Here is a 15,656-nt window from a genome sequence, read left to right as displayed (position 1 = left end):
AAATGATATACTTACTCTCCGTGGATCATGGTATTATACATTGTTCAGAACATCGCACTGGAATAGTATTATTTGGATACTGTGTTTTGATTTTTTTTCTAGTGTTGTTGCTCTGCGTTGCCGAATCAGTGTTGCTGTCTGCGGCATCAACTTCCGGCGCATGCGCTCCAGCGCTCGCGTCACAGACAATGGCTGCGGTCCAGACATTTCTTTATTTATATGTACAAAATTCAATTCAGTATGAAAGAACAGAGAGGAAAAACCACATACATTCGCGCACGAATGTAAATATTACATTAACAAATCCTCCGCAGTTAGCATTAATCCAAATATAATAATTTCTGCAAAAGGCAGTTTTGAAGGCGTTTTTCACCCATGACCAATCAAACACATCTTCCATGGAACTGATTAGGCTATTTTAACTTAGGATCTAAATAATCTTGTAGCAGCATCGTGTCTTTCTGAATTCTTCCAAAAACACAATTTATCACGAGAGCCTTATGTAATGTCTGCCCCTTGCTTCGCATTTCATGTTGCTGCGACTGCAGAGATAATCATGCTTTATCTTTCTCTAACCATGAAATCTTGGGGCAACTTAGTGCATATCATTTTGAGAGATTATTCTCCTCTGGTTCAAAACATTTCCTTAAACAAGATTATTGCATATTCTCACTTACTTAATAAGTAGGTTTAGCCTTTTGGTACAGTCCCAGAGACTGTACTAACATTAAAGTCTGTCCAAAGTCAATTTGTTTCCACGTGCTATGGAAAGGGAGAAAATCGTTACAAATATGCAGTGTATTCATTAGGCTACAGCAAATCAATGCATAGGTTTATATAAAAAATAAAAATCACAGAATAAAATAAAACATTCGTAGCAACACTTGGAAGGAGGTTGGTTAATGGAGGAACAGCATTTTCTCATTTTGAAAAACAAAACAAGAAATAACATGGTAGCTGCACCATTGAGAAAACACAAAGTGTACGTGCTACATTCATCAGATTTATTAGAGCAAATTTAATTGTGTATTTGATCTCATCATAACTATACAGCGCATTCTCTTAATCAAATCACATTAGTCTATAAATAGATTAACTGGCGCGCGGTCATTCAATAAGTAAACAATGAGGTTATTTTATCTTGAGTCATCGTTGTGTGGTTTTGACAGACACTGACTGAAAACCTCATCAGACAGTCTACCGAAATGACTCGACAAGGACTGCAGTTTCGATCTGAGATCCTCGGCTGAAGACAAAAATAGCCCGGGATATATATAATCTGACAAAACACCGTCGAGCTTGCAAAAAAAAAAAAAAAGAGAGGAAATGCTGTAGAAATATTTAAAGAACCGGCGAGAAAAGATCCGTGTAATTTAAATAAATCTGGACATTTACCCGAACTTAACAAAACATTCACCCGTCGTTCGCCATTTTACCGGAAGCCTTCTTCTTCTATTGTTGATTTCTGGTAAAACGCAAGCGGAGTGTGTATGTAGTCACCTACCGGTCTAATGCGCATCTGCATATAAACATCCAATATAGCAAGTGTAAATCATCACATGTGTGTTACAGCGAATGGCCAAAGTCAGAGGACAAGGAATACAATTAAAATCATATTTTGACAGACAAGCCTAAATTTGAAACGCATAACCCTGATACCCACTACTCTCTTAGTCTGTTCACTACATCTGCCCATCCGCCATGAGCACATACATTCCTGACCCCTTGAAAAATGCAGTAAATTTCACTCTTTCTTCATGACCTTATGGCTTTCTTCCTTTGCATGCACTCCATGCTAAGAATTAACCCATTATATCCCAGCATTTAGCTGGATTCTTGTTTTATATAGCCTATAAAAACCAACAATTCAACCAATGATAACCAACTCAACCAGTTAGTTAAAATACATTTGATGGAAAAACCAAGGATTTGAAGTTCAGAAAAGAATAACCAGCAATTGCCTATTGCCCCCTGCAGGCATTTTACCCCACAGACTATGTTTGAAAAAAAAAATGTAATTCTGAAAATATAATTATATTTTTATTAAAAAACACGTTCTCCCTATATGCCCTACTGTTCTCATATCATACATAACTGTGATGTTCTACAAATCAACAAGCTTTAAAACACTTTTTTCTTACTGCTGAAAATTAAATAATTTACTGTGAAATCCATTTTCTCTCCGGTACATCACCAGTGTAAGCTTCATGGTGAAAACTTCTACATCACTCTCGTCAACGTAGTCCATAGTTACAATAAAAATTTATCTCGATTTTATCTTTTGGTTATTTTGGGAAAAACAGTAGGGGGCGTTTCCCCCCACTCTACCCTATATATACTGTACAGCCAGTGCTCCACACAGAGATCTGGAATGACATGAAGAAACAGAACAAACTGAGATATAATAAATAATGTCATAAATAGATTTCCTTTATTAATTAACTTCTATTAACTACACTAAATCAACATTTGGTGTGACCATCCTTTGCTTTTAAAGCAACTTTGGCCCTAGGTGCACTTGCGCATAGTTTTTCAGGTAGCTTTGCAGGTTTCTTGAAGCATCTTGGAGACGTTGCCACAGTTCTTCTGGACTGAGTCTATCTCAGTTTCTTCTGTTTCTTCATGTAATTCCAGATGAACTGAATGATGATGAGACCAGATCTCTGTGTGGACCACTCGCTGTTGTCAGATTCCTTGTGCATACAAAAATCTCACTGGATTATTACAGTTAATGTCAAAAAGATTGTTTGGTAATGCAAACTAATATTTCCTACTGACACTACAGCTAAAGACAAATAACTGACTTAAAACCATTTTTTGTTGGTTCGCCCGTAACACAGACATACACTTTAAATATATGCTTTAAATAAATAATTTAAAAGATATTATATAAAATTAAATATATTTAATCCTTCTTTGTGCAGGAACCATCATTTCTCAAAAGCAAATAAGACAGAGATGGTGATTTTCTTTCTATATTTAAGCTCCCTAAATTTTCCTTCTATAGAGCACTCTTCAGTCCACTAAGCCATGTTATATGCCAGTGAAGGATCTGAGGGATCTGTATCTCCATACAGTAATTTCCTTTATGCTAATAGTGTTAGAGTGTGTGCATATCATGAATAATTTGAATAACTGCTTAGTTTTGATCTCAGTGGATCAACTCAGAAGCATTGCAGCTATATTTATCATACTGATAATAGAAGGCCAAGAAATGTTCTGTATTGTAGAAGATGGATGGCGTTAGAGCCTCTGACTCCATCCCACACAAGCCCTGTCAAAATATGTCTCCTGTCATTTCTGTTCCTACATGCCCGTAATGCCTCCACACATCAAACTTTCTGCTCGCTGTATATTTTTGTACGTCCTATGCTTTCAATTGTACTTGACATCCTCCATACACGCTGCACTGTGGAAAGCAGCTGAATTACAACAGCGGAGCCCATCAGTCACTTGACATTTATAATGCTCTAACCATCATATTTTTCACATCTCATTTTCCGTATATGCACACTCCTGCTACACGTCCTGTACACTGACACCTGAAACAGCTTAGCATTGGAGGAATAATAGTTATACCTTGTCAGGAAGTCATCCCTCATACTGAATTCAGACTATCTTGTTATTCTTTTTGAAGCTGAACAGACTCATTGCTTTTCACTTTACTTCCTTTGAGGTTTACACCAAATGTCCTCAACTGTTATATATTACTTGTTTTTCCAAGTTTATTTTTTTCAGCCAATATTTAGTTAGCAGCCAATATTATTAATCTTTTTTTAATATAATGGTATCATCAGTGTCATCAGCCAATATACTGTTGTATTTACCTCTGCCATTATTTAACACTTATTTAAAATTAATCTTTAAAAACAGCAAATCACAAATTAATATCATTTTTGTATTGCACATTATAATCTTAGGATGTCTAAATTCACATATAGCATTTAAAACTATTGATTTTCATTTAGTTCTTTGTTTTTTACTTATTTATTTAGGTAAAAAAAGTGTAAAATGTTTATATTGGACATAAAAAAAATTATTGGCTCATCTATAGGCCTACTAGATCTTTTAAATGTTCTTCTATATTTTTCATAAACCAATAGCTCTGAAAAGTTACAATTCTCATTCACTAATATTTCTAAGAATGATTGAAGGAAATATTAAGGAAAACATATTTGATTTGTTCATAGCTATTAGTGACCTCTCTACACTCCCACTTTACCAAATATCACCAATTTACTATAAAAAAAACAGCAACTTTTGTAACTTGTAAAGTTGTTCATACATAAAAAAAATGCAGCAAAGCCAAACAAACAACTTAATACATAATACATTCTAAATAAAATTATAAACAGAGCATCTAATATTACAGATATTAGTACCTGACTACCATTACCCAGGCATTGTGTGATTCAGGCAGAACTGAAGCAGGCAGAACTATGTGGTGATGAAGACTAATGATTCTCATCTTTGCCATTGAGAAATAAGAAAACACTGGTTCAGACCAGGCCATTCAACATGCTCGGAATCATATCAGGGTCACAAGGCTTTCTCAAAAGAAAAAGCCATTATGTGCATGGGAATAATGAAACAGAAGTCTTGAGCTTGAAGCTTTTAATGTGCGGTTTCAGATTTTTTTCCCCTGGAATTTTTAAGGATCTGATGGCTGATCCTGGACCAGTACAAAGTGTAATTTTGCACCCACAGAGCCTCAGGCAGTTGAGGGGAAGTGCTCAGCAGTGTGCTTCATCACACAATAATACAACGTTAATGACGCAGAATGGTGTCTTTCTTTGGCCCTGAGAGACGTCAAGGCAGGATGTTTAAGGAACGGTGGTCCTAATTACGCTTTTTATTCCCAACTCTGACGTGATTGGTGGTTTCAAAGGAGATGCATTATTGATCCACTTCACAGACAAGTTGTATTGATTGCGAAATCTTGATAGAGTATGACTTTTCCTTCTCCTCTTACTTTCTTTCTGCCGCTACGATCAGGGCTGGAAAGTATGGCCTCTGGGTGCTTTTTAAAATAAACGTCCTAAAAGCATTTTGATGAGGATGTGACAGAGGACGCCTCAGCTGTGTGTTATGCTGCAATCATGTGTAATGGCTGAGCAAGTTGGAGCTGCATCTCTGCCTGAGTAGCAACTAACCAGCACGGCTCAGCCAGCTCCTGTCACACGCCTGTCGTATACTCAACATCTCCGCAGCTTTGTTATTCCTCCTTGCCTGCAGAAAGGTCGCAGTGCTGTGCTGTAACTGCGGGACATTTCTATCTGTGTGTGTGTGTATCTGTCTGAAATATTTGACATGACAGCAGTTATTCAGCATCCGCAGCTCCTAAACAATAATGGCAAATGCAGCACAAACAACCCTGGGACGAGGCTGTCATTTTATGCTGATATGGGATTCCTTATTATGATTTCTAACCCTGAGCTTTGTTGAATAGAACCTAAACATGAACATAGATATGCACAAGAATTGTCAGAAATAGTTTTAATAGTCAAGTTATTTTTGGAGAAACCATTTAAGACGGTCCACGATGTTTAAAAACAAATAAGAAATTTAAAATCGTCCAATATGGAAACCTGCATACGTTCTACCTTTTTTACTTTCAGTATTTTAATTATGAGACTCAAATGAATTATTTAAACATGACATTATGTTTTACATAATGTAATAGGTCCTGCAGAAGTTTTTTTTTCTAGATGAAAACCACATAGCTGAAAGAATATTTAGAAGGTCATAAGACCACACTGAAAATGAAGCCTAAAGAGGTTTCTTTGAATTTAGGGCTAAACTACCAGGATTCAGGTTCCCGGAAGTGGAAGTCACATAAAATTCCACAGACACTTGCCAGAAAAGGTCTTCTCACAAAGCTCAAGGAGAATTATGAGAGAAAAAGATAAATAATTTTATCTTAACATTAGCCTTTAATGACTGGCAAAGAAGAAGTTATTACTCAAAAAGATGTGAAAGCACATCAACATGTCTTTAGAGTTTATTTATGGTGACCTAGTTCTAATGTGGAAAAAGATTTTGTGGTTGCATGAGACCACAATTACAGATGATGGGTGTGTTGTGAATGTAACGCTGGCCACATCTCAAAAATAAAAACCTACAGTGAAATATGAGGGGGTAGAATCATGATGTCTGCATTTCTTTGAGCAAGGACTGGACATCTTGTTAAAATTGATGGAAGAATACATGGTGAAAAACACAGTGAAATACTGCAATATGTATCTGTGTGCTAAAACAGTTTGTGAGAACGTTCATGGCTGTGGCTGAAGAACAAAAGGTAGTTAAATCCCAGATATCCAATTTATATCATACAGCAATAATAATACACAATTAGAAACAAAGATCTTTAGAAGTTCTGCAAAATGGTTCTCCACAACAATCATATTTAATTACTGAATACCTAATCAGTGCCTTAAAATACAGAATAGGCTACATTTCATCATCAAATTAGCAATTGTCTTTATAAATTCTGATCATATGTAGCTATAAATGGCCCATATTATCAAATAATGGGCATTAGGGGAAGAATGTGCCATTTCTCCTGGTCTGCAGGGTAAAATAAAGGTAGACCAAACCCATGTGAGAGGGGGTCTTGTTTAAGTGAATGCATGCAATGAGAACGTTTTGTTGGCACATGTGATTGTATCTGATATATTTGTGTCTATTCCTGAACTTAACTATTCACGGCTTTTTCTTACGCAAACAAATCTCTGCTTCAGTCAAAATCCTCATTTTCTTTGCTTCCTGAATGTGTTATGGTTTGTAAGTTTTCACTAAGATGATATATGCTGACAGATTGTGAGCCACCTGATATCCTTTCTTCTCCCCAGTGGAAGCGTTTTTCTGCTCTGTGCTGCTCCTGGTGGACTAGCTTTTGATGGGAGATGGAAAAACACATCTGTTCCCTCTGATTTTACCTGAGAGGATGAAAACAATATCAGTGCCTCTGATTAGGGATCATATTCTCAGGTCTCTGGTCCTCAAAGGCTCCTTTTACCACAAACCTAACAAAAGTAATTTTGATTCAGAAGGCCTGTCTGTTTCATGCTAGACCAGTGAACTCCAGAATCGGACTTCTGTCAAAGTAAATATCCAAAGGGCATCATATACACGCTACAGCATTTCCTCTTGTACTAGCTGAAATGATAACAAATGTTCGTGGTTTTTATTATCATACGCTGAGGCTGTCTATATATTTAAGTACTATTAATAATGAATGAAGACTATACTAGCAGGTTATTTATGGCGCCTGAGCAGCAGATGGCAGTAGTGTGTAATATATAGATTCATCACTCCAGTTCACTCGACTTGAGCAACATGTCTGCGCCCTGGACACATGCGTAAACAAACATGGAGATGATAATAACCTTGCACAAGGGTTAACCTAAGTGAAACATTCTGAAATTATCCACTTGTGTATAGAAAACTTGTTTCAGCAATGGCCTTGCGGTTTTGCGACACGTTTCTACGCAGATCTTTGCGATTTTCAACGATCCGCAAACTGACAACAGCCCCGGAGCACGCGCCACTGTATCTGCGTCTATCAGGTGATTTATAGATCCAGTTTATAGATTATACACGGTCTGTTTATCTTTCTTGTATGTCGTGACGTTATGCTAGATGATAAACTGGCTGTATTTGTTTTATTCGCCACCAGAAATAAAACCAAACTCAGAGTAAAACAACAACGTCATGGTATATCTCTTATTTTACCTGTCGTTTGTCCTCTACTTCTTCACAGGTTGCTCAGTTTTCGGTCCACAGACAGTAAGAAAGTGTCTCTTTCACTGCACCCCGGCCAGTTTGGTGTCTTCGAGTGCTTTTTTGGACAGACTACAGAAGGGGAGAGCGGTGGTGTCCGATGAGGGTCTCTGTCATCATCAGCCTGTCTCTGTTCCATCAGACAGCGGTAAGAATATAATCACCAGCCCCTCTCGAGCCTCCACGACTGCTGTTTTACAGATAACATGTCGAAACAGTTATTATCTCCGTGGGTATTTGTGATATTATAGCCTATCCGTTAAACCAGTTTTGTCTGTGTGCTTATGTGTGTGTTCTGCTCTCAGGTCATCAATTTTCCTTATTGCTAAAGGATCCTGATCAACCTGAAAATGCCAAATCTCTTAAAGTGACGATAGTGGGTGCGCCTAATGCAGGGAAATCAACATTGACCAATCAACTGCTGGGTCGAAAGGTGATATTATACTAATATATGGAATAAAAATAAAGGTGAAATGTGTTTTTTTTTTTTTTTCACCCAGAAATGTTATTTCTGCTATTTACTCAGCCTGTAAATAACAGGCTGTGTATAAAGTAACAGTCCTGTTCCAATATGTTCAAATGTAGACATGAAAAAATTAGATTTGCATAGTGATGCATAATTAGGAGTAAGTAATGACAGAATTTACGTTTTTGTGTGAACAATGTCTATAAGAACTTGTCTGTAACCTTAAATGTTAATTCACAATTTTTATATAGTTGTTTGCGGTTTCTGAGAAAGTGCACACAACAAGATCTCGTGCTGTTGGTGTCCTGACAGAGGATGACACACAAATCGTAAGTATCTCTTCTACCCCATGTATAATAGTCTAGTCTGTTTAGGGAATGTTCTATGTTTGGATGGTATTTTCTCACCTATTTATATTTTTTCTTTCTATCAGATACTGTTGGATACCCCTGGTCTCACCACACCAGTAAAGGCTAAAAGGTGACTATGTAATACAGCAGTTTCTTATAACATTAGGTGGCAACTGTAAGCAAAACATTTGTTGGTTAATTTCCCAGAAAAGTGTAGATACTGTGATTGTTTGAACATCTAAACCAACCCGAAACAACGACATTGGTTTAACTAATGCCATGATTGTGGTAAAAATTCTCATTCTCATAAACAAAACTTGATTTTGTTTTATTTGTTTAACAGACATCACCTGGAGGAATCGCTGCTGGTGGATCCTTTTGACTCAATAAAGGAAGCTGATCTAGGTTAAAAAAAAAAAAAACTTTTTTCTTTCAGTTGTTCTTCTCTTATTTATTTCTTAATCTGTTCAAAAACAAAGACACAGCCAGCATCCAATAGAATCACCATTGGCTTAGTGTGTGTGTATAATTAGAACTAACCATGAAAATGTACAAGAGGTATATATCAACTTAGTTAGGAGAGTCTGAATATAGTCTTGGACAAACGAGAGCCTTGGAGTCAAAGAGGCTGAGAACCACTGTATGATGACTCTGTATTTTGTGCTGAATCTTCTATTTTGTTCCATTTCTGCTATATATTTGCAGTGGTGGTGCTAGTCGATGTGTCTGATAAATGGACCCGCAATAAGCTGGACTATGAAGTGCTGAAGTGTCTGGCCCTGAATCCAGATGTCCCTGCCATCCTTGTCCTCAATAAGGTATTAGCTTTGTCATTTTGTGTTGATCTGTCCTAGTCTGACCAAATTACCATCTCTTTTTCTCTGCATATCCCATATCTCATCAGGGGGGTGGGGCTCTTTTGCTGCAACTGTTAACATTGAAATGAAGATTACTATTAAACTCAGTGAATGATTAATAGCTGGTACACTTAGAAGATCTAAAGCAAAAAATCAACTCTTAACACACAGGTAGATCTACTGAAGAACAAAACACTTTTGCTAGACATCACGGCACAGCTGACAGAAGGGGTGGTTAATGGAAAGAAGATCAGGATCCGTGGTGCAGAGAAACCACATGAGAAATCAGCAGCCAGACCCCACAGCAGACATGCTGAAGAACCACAGTCTGAGAGCATGAAGGACGGGCTGTCTCAGGAGGGTCAGGACAAAGACAGTCTGAAGGCCCTGAAGAGCCGCAGGGGGTGGCATCTTTTTAAGGATGTATTCATGTTAAGTTCTATTGACAGAGAAGATGTGGAGACATTAAAGGTTAGAGAATGCATTTGAGATTTTAAGAAAGAGACATTTGCATTAAAGCAAACTTGATGGAATCTCCAGCATTGTGCTACTCATCCTTAATTTGTCTGTGTTTGAACATATGCAACAGAAGTACCTGTTTGATGGTGCAAAGCCTGGCCATTGGCAGTACCACAGTGAAGTACTGACTGATCAGGGTCCTGAGGAGATGTGCATCAACACTATCAGAGAGAAACTTCTACAGCATCTCCCGAAGGAGGTGCCGTACAGTATGACACAGGTGGGTCATGATTTGTGCACACTAAAAAGGTGCTGAAATATGGTACCATTTGGGGTCAATATAATTTTTTTTTAAAGAAAATAAATTATTCAGCAAGGATGCATTAAAATGACCAAAAGGGACAGTAAAGACCTTCACTTATTCATCTTAGAATCCTGAATATATGGTTTACAGTACACAAAAATATTAAGCAGCACAACTGTTTTGTGTTTTTTAAATATTAATGATAATAAGAATTGTTTCTTGACCACCAAATCAGCATGTTATAACAATTTCTGAAGGATTGTGTCACACTGAAGACTGGAGTAATTGCTGCTGAAAATTCAGCTTTGCCATCAGAGAAATATACATAAATATAAAACAGTTATTTAACATTTTAAAGGGTTACTTCACTCCAAAATTAAATTTTGTCATTAATCACTTACCCCCATGTAGTTCCAAACCCGTAAAAGCTCAGTTCATCTTCAGAACACAATTTAAGATATTTTGGATGAAAACCTGGAGGCTTGAGACTGTCCCATAGACTGCCAAGTAAATAAGTGTCAAGGTCCAGAAAAGGTATGAAAAATCGTCGTCAGAATACTCCACCTGCCATCAGACGTGCAATCTGGGTTATATGAAGCGACGGGAACACCTTTTTGTAAGCGAAGAAAACAAAAATAATGACTTTATTCAATAATTCCTTTGTCAACAGTCTCCTCTGTGTCTCTCCATATCACCGTATGCTGTGTATGCTCTTCTGTGTCCTCCGCGCCACAAGGAAGCGCTGTTTCTATGTGTATTTAGCTTTGATTTGAAATACAAAATTGTGTTCCAAAGACAAAGGGAGCTTTTACGGGTTTGGAACAACATGGGGGTAAGTGATTAATGACAAAATTGTCTTTTTAGGGTGGAGAATCCCTTTAATGTCTTTATTGTAATAATATTAAAATTATATTTGACTGTTTTTACTGTATTTTTGGCCGGATAAATAGTCATATTCACTTATTTGCGGTTAAATAGCTGTTTCCAAGCTTGCTATGGTCTGTTTTTCATCATCAAAAGTGCTTTTATTTTATCCCAGTATGATTCTCATTCTGTTAGCTCTAAATTGGGAGTTTCTTCACAAAACCTAATCATACATACATGTTTCTTTTTGAATGATTCTATTACTCAAAATATGTATGACCTTTTTGTATTATTTATGTTTTCTGGAATGTTATTTGTTTCTATTATTATTTTGGTCTTTTTGTAGCAAATTGAAATCTGGAAGGAATCTGAAGATGGGGTACTCGACATATCCATCAAACTATATGTAAAGAAAGACACTCATATGGTGAGTTGATTTGTTTGACACATTTATTTAGTGAGGCTAGTCTTCTGTGCTGCTGTTTTAACCATCAGGCGACTTTAGTTTTATGGTCGAAAGTTTGTGGAATTGTTTTTAATACAAAAGAGTGCTTTCTCACTACCTGAAGAAACAATAACATTACTGTTACTATACTTCACTATAAATTGAAACCTTTGTTCTTTCTTGCAGAAAATGGTTATTGGTTCTGGAGGTCATCTGATAACCAGAATAACCCAGGAAGCTGAAAGTGACCTAATAAAGATTTTCTTGCGTGAAGTGCGTTTAAAAATCTCTGCAAAGTTGAAGAAGTGAGGTAGACTGTTTGAATGATGAAGGTCAGAGCCTGACACATGCAGAGGCAGACGGAAACCTGAAAAAAGTTAAATAAGAGTAAAGAAATGGACATGAATTCAAAATTGGCTGTATTTTGAGTTATACTGTCAGGTTGATCTCAACAGACCTCCCTCATTCCTGTAAAATGAAATGTAAGTATATCAGGCACATTACATGGGTTTTCAGTATCGTTTTAATGAGACTATGATCGATTGTATCACATATGCCTGTGCTGCTTACATATCTTGCTGCTTTTGATTTATAAAAATGTCTATATAATAACAAATGCCAAAAATCACATAGTTCTGCATTCGTACATCAGTATACTTGTTTGCTCTGAGGGTAAGGTTCACTTTCACTCTTTTACTGGAAGGAAGGGTTTACCTTGTTTTTTATTATTCCTTGTCTTCAGTGTGGTCAGGCTGTTATCTGTGGTGCAGTCTTCCTGTTTAACTGAATATCTCGTGTAATAACATTACACTGACCTGAAATCACTCAATTGTAAGCCCGGCTCCAGCTCTAACATGTAAGGAGGGCCGTAACAGTTGGGCTGCACAGTTGGGGTGGTGGCTGGTTGCCAGGGTGGAGCCGGTTATCTTTTTAGTTAATTGTAGCTGTTATATGTCTGTAATATTGCAGTTAATAAATATTATCAATAATTAATTTTTATCAGTTGAGTAAATTATTGCATCAATTTTAGTCAGTGGTAAATGTTTTGAGTAAAAAAAAAAAAAAAAAAAAAGTCAGATCTCATGGTGCAGGACTGTCTGGTAAAAAAGTTATGGTGTCTTTATCTACAGACTGGACATAAGGAGCTGAAAGAATCAACTCACTTATTGGCTGCAGACATTTAATTGTGTAAATCTCAATTGTTTGTTTTATTATAAAAACCATTAAAAAGTTTGGGGTCAATAAAATTGTAATGTTTTTGAAAGAAGTCATTTATGCTCACCAAGGATGCATTAATCTGATACAGTAAACAGTAAAATATTAATTTGAAAAAGGCTTCTATTTTATTATTTATTATTTCAAAAAAGTAATTTATTCCTGTGATGACAAAGCTGGATTTTCAGCAAAATGGTTATTGGTTCTGGAGGTCTTACGTGTCGCATGATCCTACAGAAATAATTCTAATATGCTGATTTGGTCTCAAGAAACATTTCTTATTACTAAATGTTGAAATCTGTTGTGGAAACGGTGAAATTTTTTATCAGGATTCTTTGATTAATGTAAAGTACAAACAAACAGGATTTATTAGATATAGAAATAATTTGTAAAACTCTTACTTTTTTTAAATAAAAAAAATTAAAAAAATAAATTACACTGACCCCAACCTCTGAACAGTTCTCTCTCTCTCTCTCTCTCTCTCTCTCTATCTCTCTCTATGTAATTCTTTTTGTAAAACTATTTTTTTCTTTAAATAAAACATAAATAATGTAAACTGTCTTTTTTCTTCTTCCACCTTCTTTAAAACATGTGGAAAAAGCCATTTAAAGTTCCACTGCCAAGACCCTAGAGGATAAGATAACCTTTGGAATGGAAAGTGCAGTTAACCTGCTGCTAAAGTGAGTTTCTAAATGGTGACAAGATTCACTTATTTCCCTTTTTGTAGTAGGACTCCATAAAGAATTATATGCTTAGCTCTAGCTGGCCTAAAGCAATATGTCCCTGATTCTTTCTCTAGATCCTAATTCTGGCCATTACTTTTATTTCATTGGCTGCATCAGTTAATTGTAAGTTCATTAAAGTTAAAGCAAAGATTCTTATTCATCATGTCTTTGGCTCCTAAAAGCACAAGTAAGCATTTTACCAACCGCATATGCTGCCTTTCTCTGTAAAATTATAGTTAAAAGTAGATTCTGTAAAAAATAATTGCAAATAATGAAACAAAACAAGAAAAATGGTTAATTTCAGTTCAATGATATTTATTTAAAGTACACACAATGGCAGTATTATATAACACATTATAGGTTGTATAAAATACAAATGATTCAGAATTTCACATCTGCTTAACATTGGTCTTTCTGGTGTTTGTGTCCATCCGTTCACTCATCTGATTTTGACTGCGCCCTCCGTTGCTCTGAAGTTCCATCATATCCAGATGATTTTTGAGAGAAGGCAACAGAACCCTTACCATTACTAAACTCAGTAATGGTAACGGTTTCACCGCCACTCTCTGTCACAATGTTTGCGGGTCCACAGGAGACAGTTGGAGGTGTGTTGACCCCCTGGATAGTACATCATCTATACTGTAGTGTCTCAATAATGAACTTACAGTATACGATGATATCCTGTCTAGAGGACAAGACTTATGAAACACTTTCACTTTGGAAATCCACTGAACATTTGCATTTACTATTTTTAACATTTCTGTGATCTAGAACATTGTCAAACTATTTTTATGGAACTAAAATGATATTTGACTTGCCAATGTTCCAAAGCAATTTCCAGAAACTGTAAAGCTTTCCAGATCTATTGCATCTTCAATTCAGCGTGGTCTAAATTCTTAGATTCATTTGTGTTTCCAAAAGATTTTCCTGTAGAAACTCTTGCCATCTCTTCAGATGATCACACCTGTGGTAGATCCCTCACATGGGACTTTTCATCTAAAAGGAAGAGCAGCTGCCATCCTGTAGTTCATAGTCACCGGCCGACACACTCACCTTCAGATCTGTGGCCTCAGTACTCCTGCAGGAAGTGTTGAAAAACAGTTTAATTGGCTTCATCTGTCACCTTTACCCGTCTTCTCACTTTTTTCACAAGTCTGTCGTCTCCATGCCGTTAAGCGATCGTAAACGTTGCTCCCTTGCTCGTGAGTTTTAATGCTCACTGCTCATTTGCATATGATGACACAAAGGCTGTTCCATCCTTATCATGTCTTTGCCCTTCAGTCTGCTGACCAATCAGAATCGTTCCCTATATCAGACCCTGAACAGTTACTTAGCATCAGGTCTCGCTCTCACGCAAGTGTGTGAGCCCACACCCAAACTCTCCCACCCTTGGGATAAACTTGAAATTTTACCAAAAAAGTTGGTGGACAGATCCAAAGACATGTTTTTTGCATATCATATTAGTTTCTTCAACTTTTATCTATAGCCAAACCTGCATAAGTAGTTAATAATACCACAGGAGGAAAGTGCATCTTGAGGGTGTATGAGGGGTTTGCAAAAATGTATTCCTAAAGGACAATGTTTTGTTTAATTTCTATACAAGATTTAAATCACTGAAATGGATTTCATGACATTATGATGCATTTGCATGAACAGATGCCAATTTCACGGATTATTGTGGCCAGTTGTTGATTGACTACCGATGAAATCAGCTCTGGGTGTCTGTTCTCATACCCATGTGTGAGTTGTGACAAATTAACTTGATTCTACATCTGTAGTTGTCCTCAACATCTGGATGTTAAAGGTCTATTGGCTAACATGGGAGTAGTCCCCCACAGTTACTCTGGAGACAGACTCCCGGTTAGGGTGGGGTTGGGGGGTGTTTGTGACTGCTTAGGCCATGTTAGCAGATAAAAACAAGATTGTGGCCTATCTGGGTTACACCAGCATGTAGCAAGTCCCTGACACCTTATCTGCCACCCAAATAAATGGACATTTCTGTTAATTTGTGATGATTTCACAGAAAAGAGATTGCTGTGGCCAGACATGAAGGGAACTGGAAACTGCCCTTTAGAGCTCTTATGAAACACAAGTAGTCACCTGATCTAACTGATTTGGGATCATCTAAACTTAATGGTCATTGAGTGCTGGCATAAAGTGAAGTAAAGTATAAAGTGACTTGTGGCCAA

The 15,656-nt window shown here is 36.8% G+C and overlaps 2 protein-coding genes and 1 long non-coding RNA gene across 5 annotated transcripts in view; 1 reads left to right on the top strand and 2 right to left on the bottom strand.

Annotated features, from left to right (window-relative positions):
• Nucleotides 1-7,861, bottom strand: part of LOC109110478 (protein FAM222B-like) — a 51,438-nt gene extending 43,577 nt beyond the window's left edge. The window contains exons 1-2 of one of the 3 annotated variants that reach the window (XM_042724447.1): nucleotides 7,735-7,861; nucleotides 6,829-6,938 (exon numbers count right to left, since the gene is read on the bottom strand). The gene's annotated coding sequence lies outside the window, so the exon portion shown is untranslated. Of the gene's footprint in view, nucleotides 1-15; nucleotides 261-6,828; nucleotides 6,939-7,734 lie in introns of those variants that run through there. The other 2 variants (XM_042724449.1, XM_042724448.1) reach the window with 2 other exon arrangements.
• LOC109060367 (GTPase Era, mitochondrial-like) lies at nucleotides 7,306-12,832 on the top strand. Its single transcript, XM_042724450.1, has 11 exons — nucleotides 7,306-7,568; nucleotides 7,763-7,930; nucleotides 8,088-8,215; nucleotides 8,500-8,577; nucleotides 8,682-8,728; nucleotides 8,942-9,003; nucleotides 9,304-9,416; nucleotides 9,627-9,926; nucleotides 10,045-10,194; nucleotides 11,429-11,509; nucleotides 11,714-12,832. Exons 1-11 carry the CDS (start codon nucleotides 7,460-7,462, stop codon nucleotides 11,834-11,836), a joined length of 1,359 nt encoding a protein of 452 aa, XP_042580384.1. The 5' UTR covers nucleotides 7,306-7,459; the 3' UTR covers nucleotides 11,837-12,832.
• Nucleotides 12,833-13,761: 929 nt separating this feature from the next.
• On the bottom strand, nucleotides 13,762-15,360 carry LOC109060376. The gene is made up of 2 exons (XR_002012725.2): nucleotides 14,521-15,360; nucleotides 13,762-14,152 (listed from the first exon to the last, which is right to left on the bottom strand). It is a non-coding gene; the product is annotated as an uncharacterized LOC109060376 (long non-coding RNA).
• Nucleotides 15,361-15,656: the final 296 nt, after the last annotated feature.

The sequence above is a fragment of the Cyprinus carpio genome, chromosome B5 (assembly GCF_018340385.1).
Source record: "Cyprinus carpio isolate SPL01 chromosome B5, ASM1834038v1, whole genome shotgun sequence".
Classification (NCBI taxonomy): domain Eukaryota; kingdom Metazoa; phylum Chordata; class Actinopteri; order Cypriniformes; family Cyprinidae; genus Cyprinus; species Cyprinus carpio.
The sequence above is the reverse complement of the archived record's forward strand: the minus strand, read 5'-3'. Positions and strand labels throughout refer to the sequence as shown.

Coding starts and splice junctions, on each gene's coding strand:
- LOC109060367 (XM_042724450.1), top strand. CDS start 7,460: ATGGCCTTGCGGTTTTGCGACACGTTTCTACGCAGATCTTTGCGATTT. Junction 7,931..8,087: donor CTCTGTTCCATCAGACAGCG/GTAAGAATATAA, acceptor TTCTGCTCTCAG/GTCATCAATTTTCCTTATTG. Junction 8,216..8,499: donor ATCAACTGCTGGGTCGAAAG/GTGATATTATAC, acceptor ATTTTTATATAG/TTGTTTGCGGTTTCTGAGAA.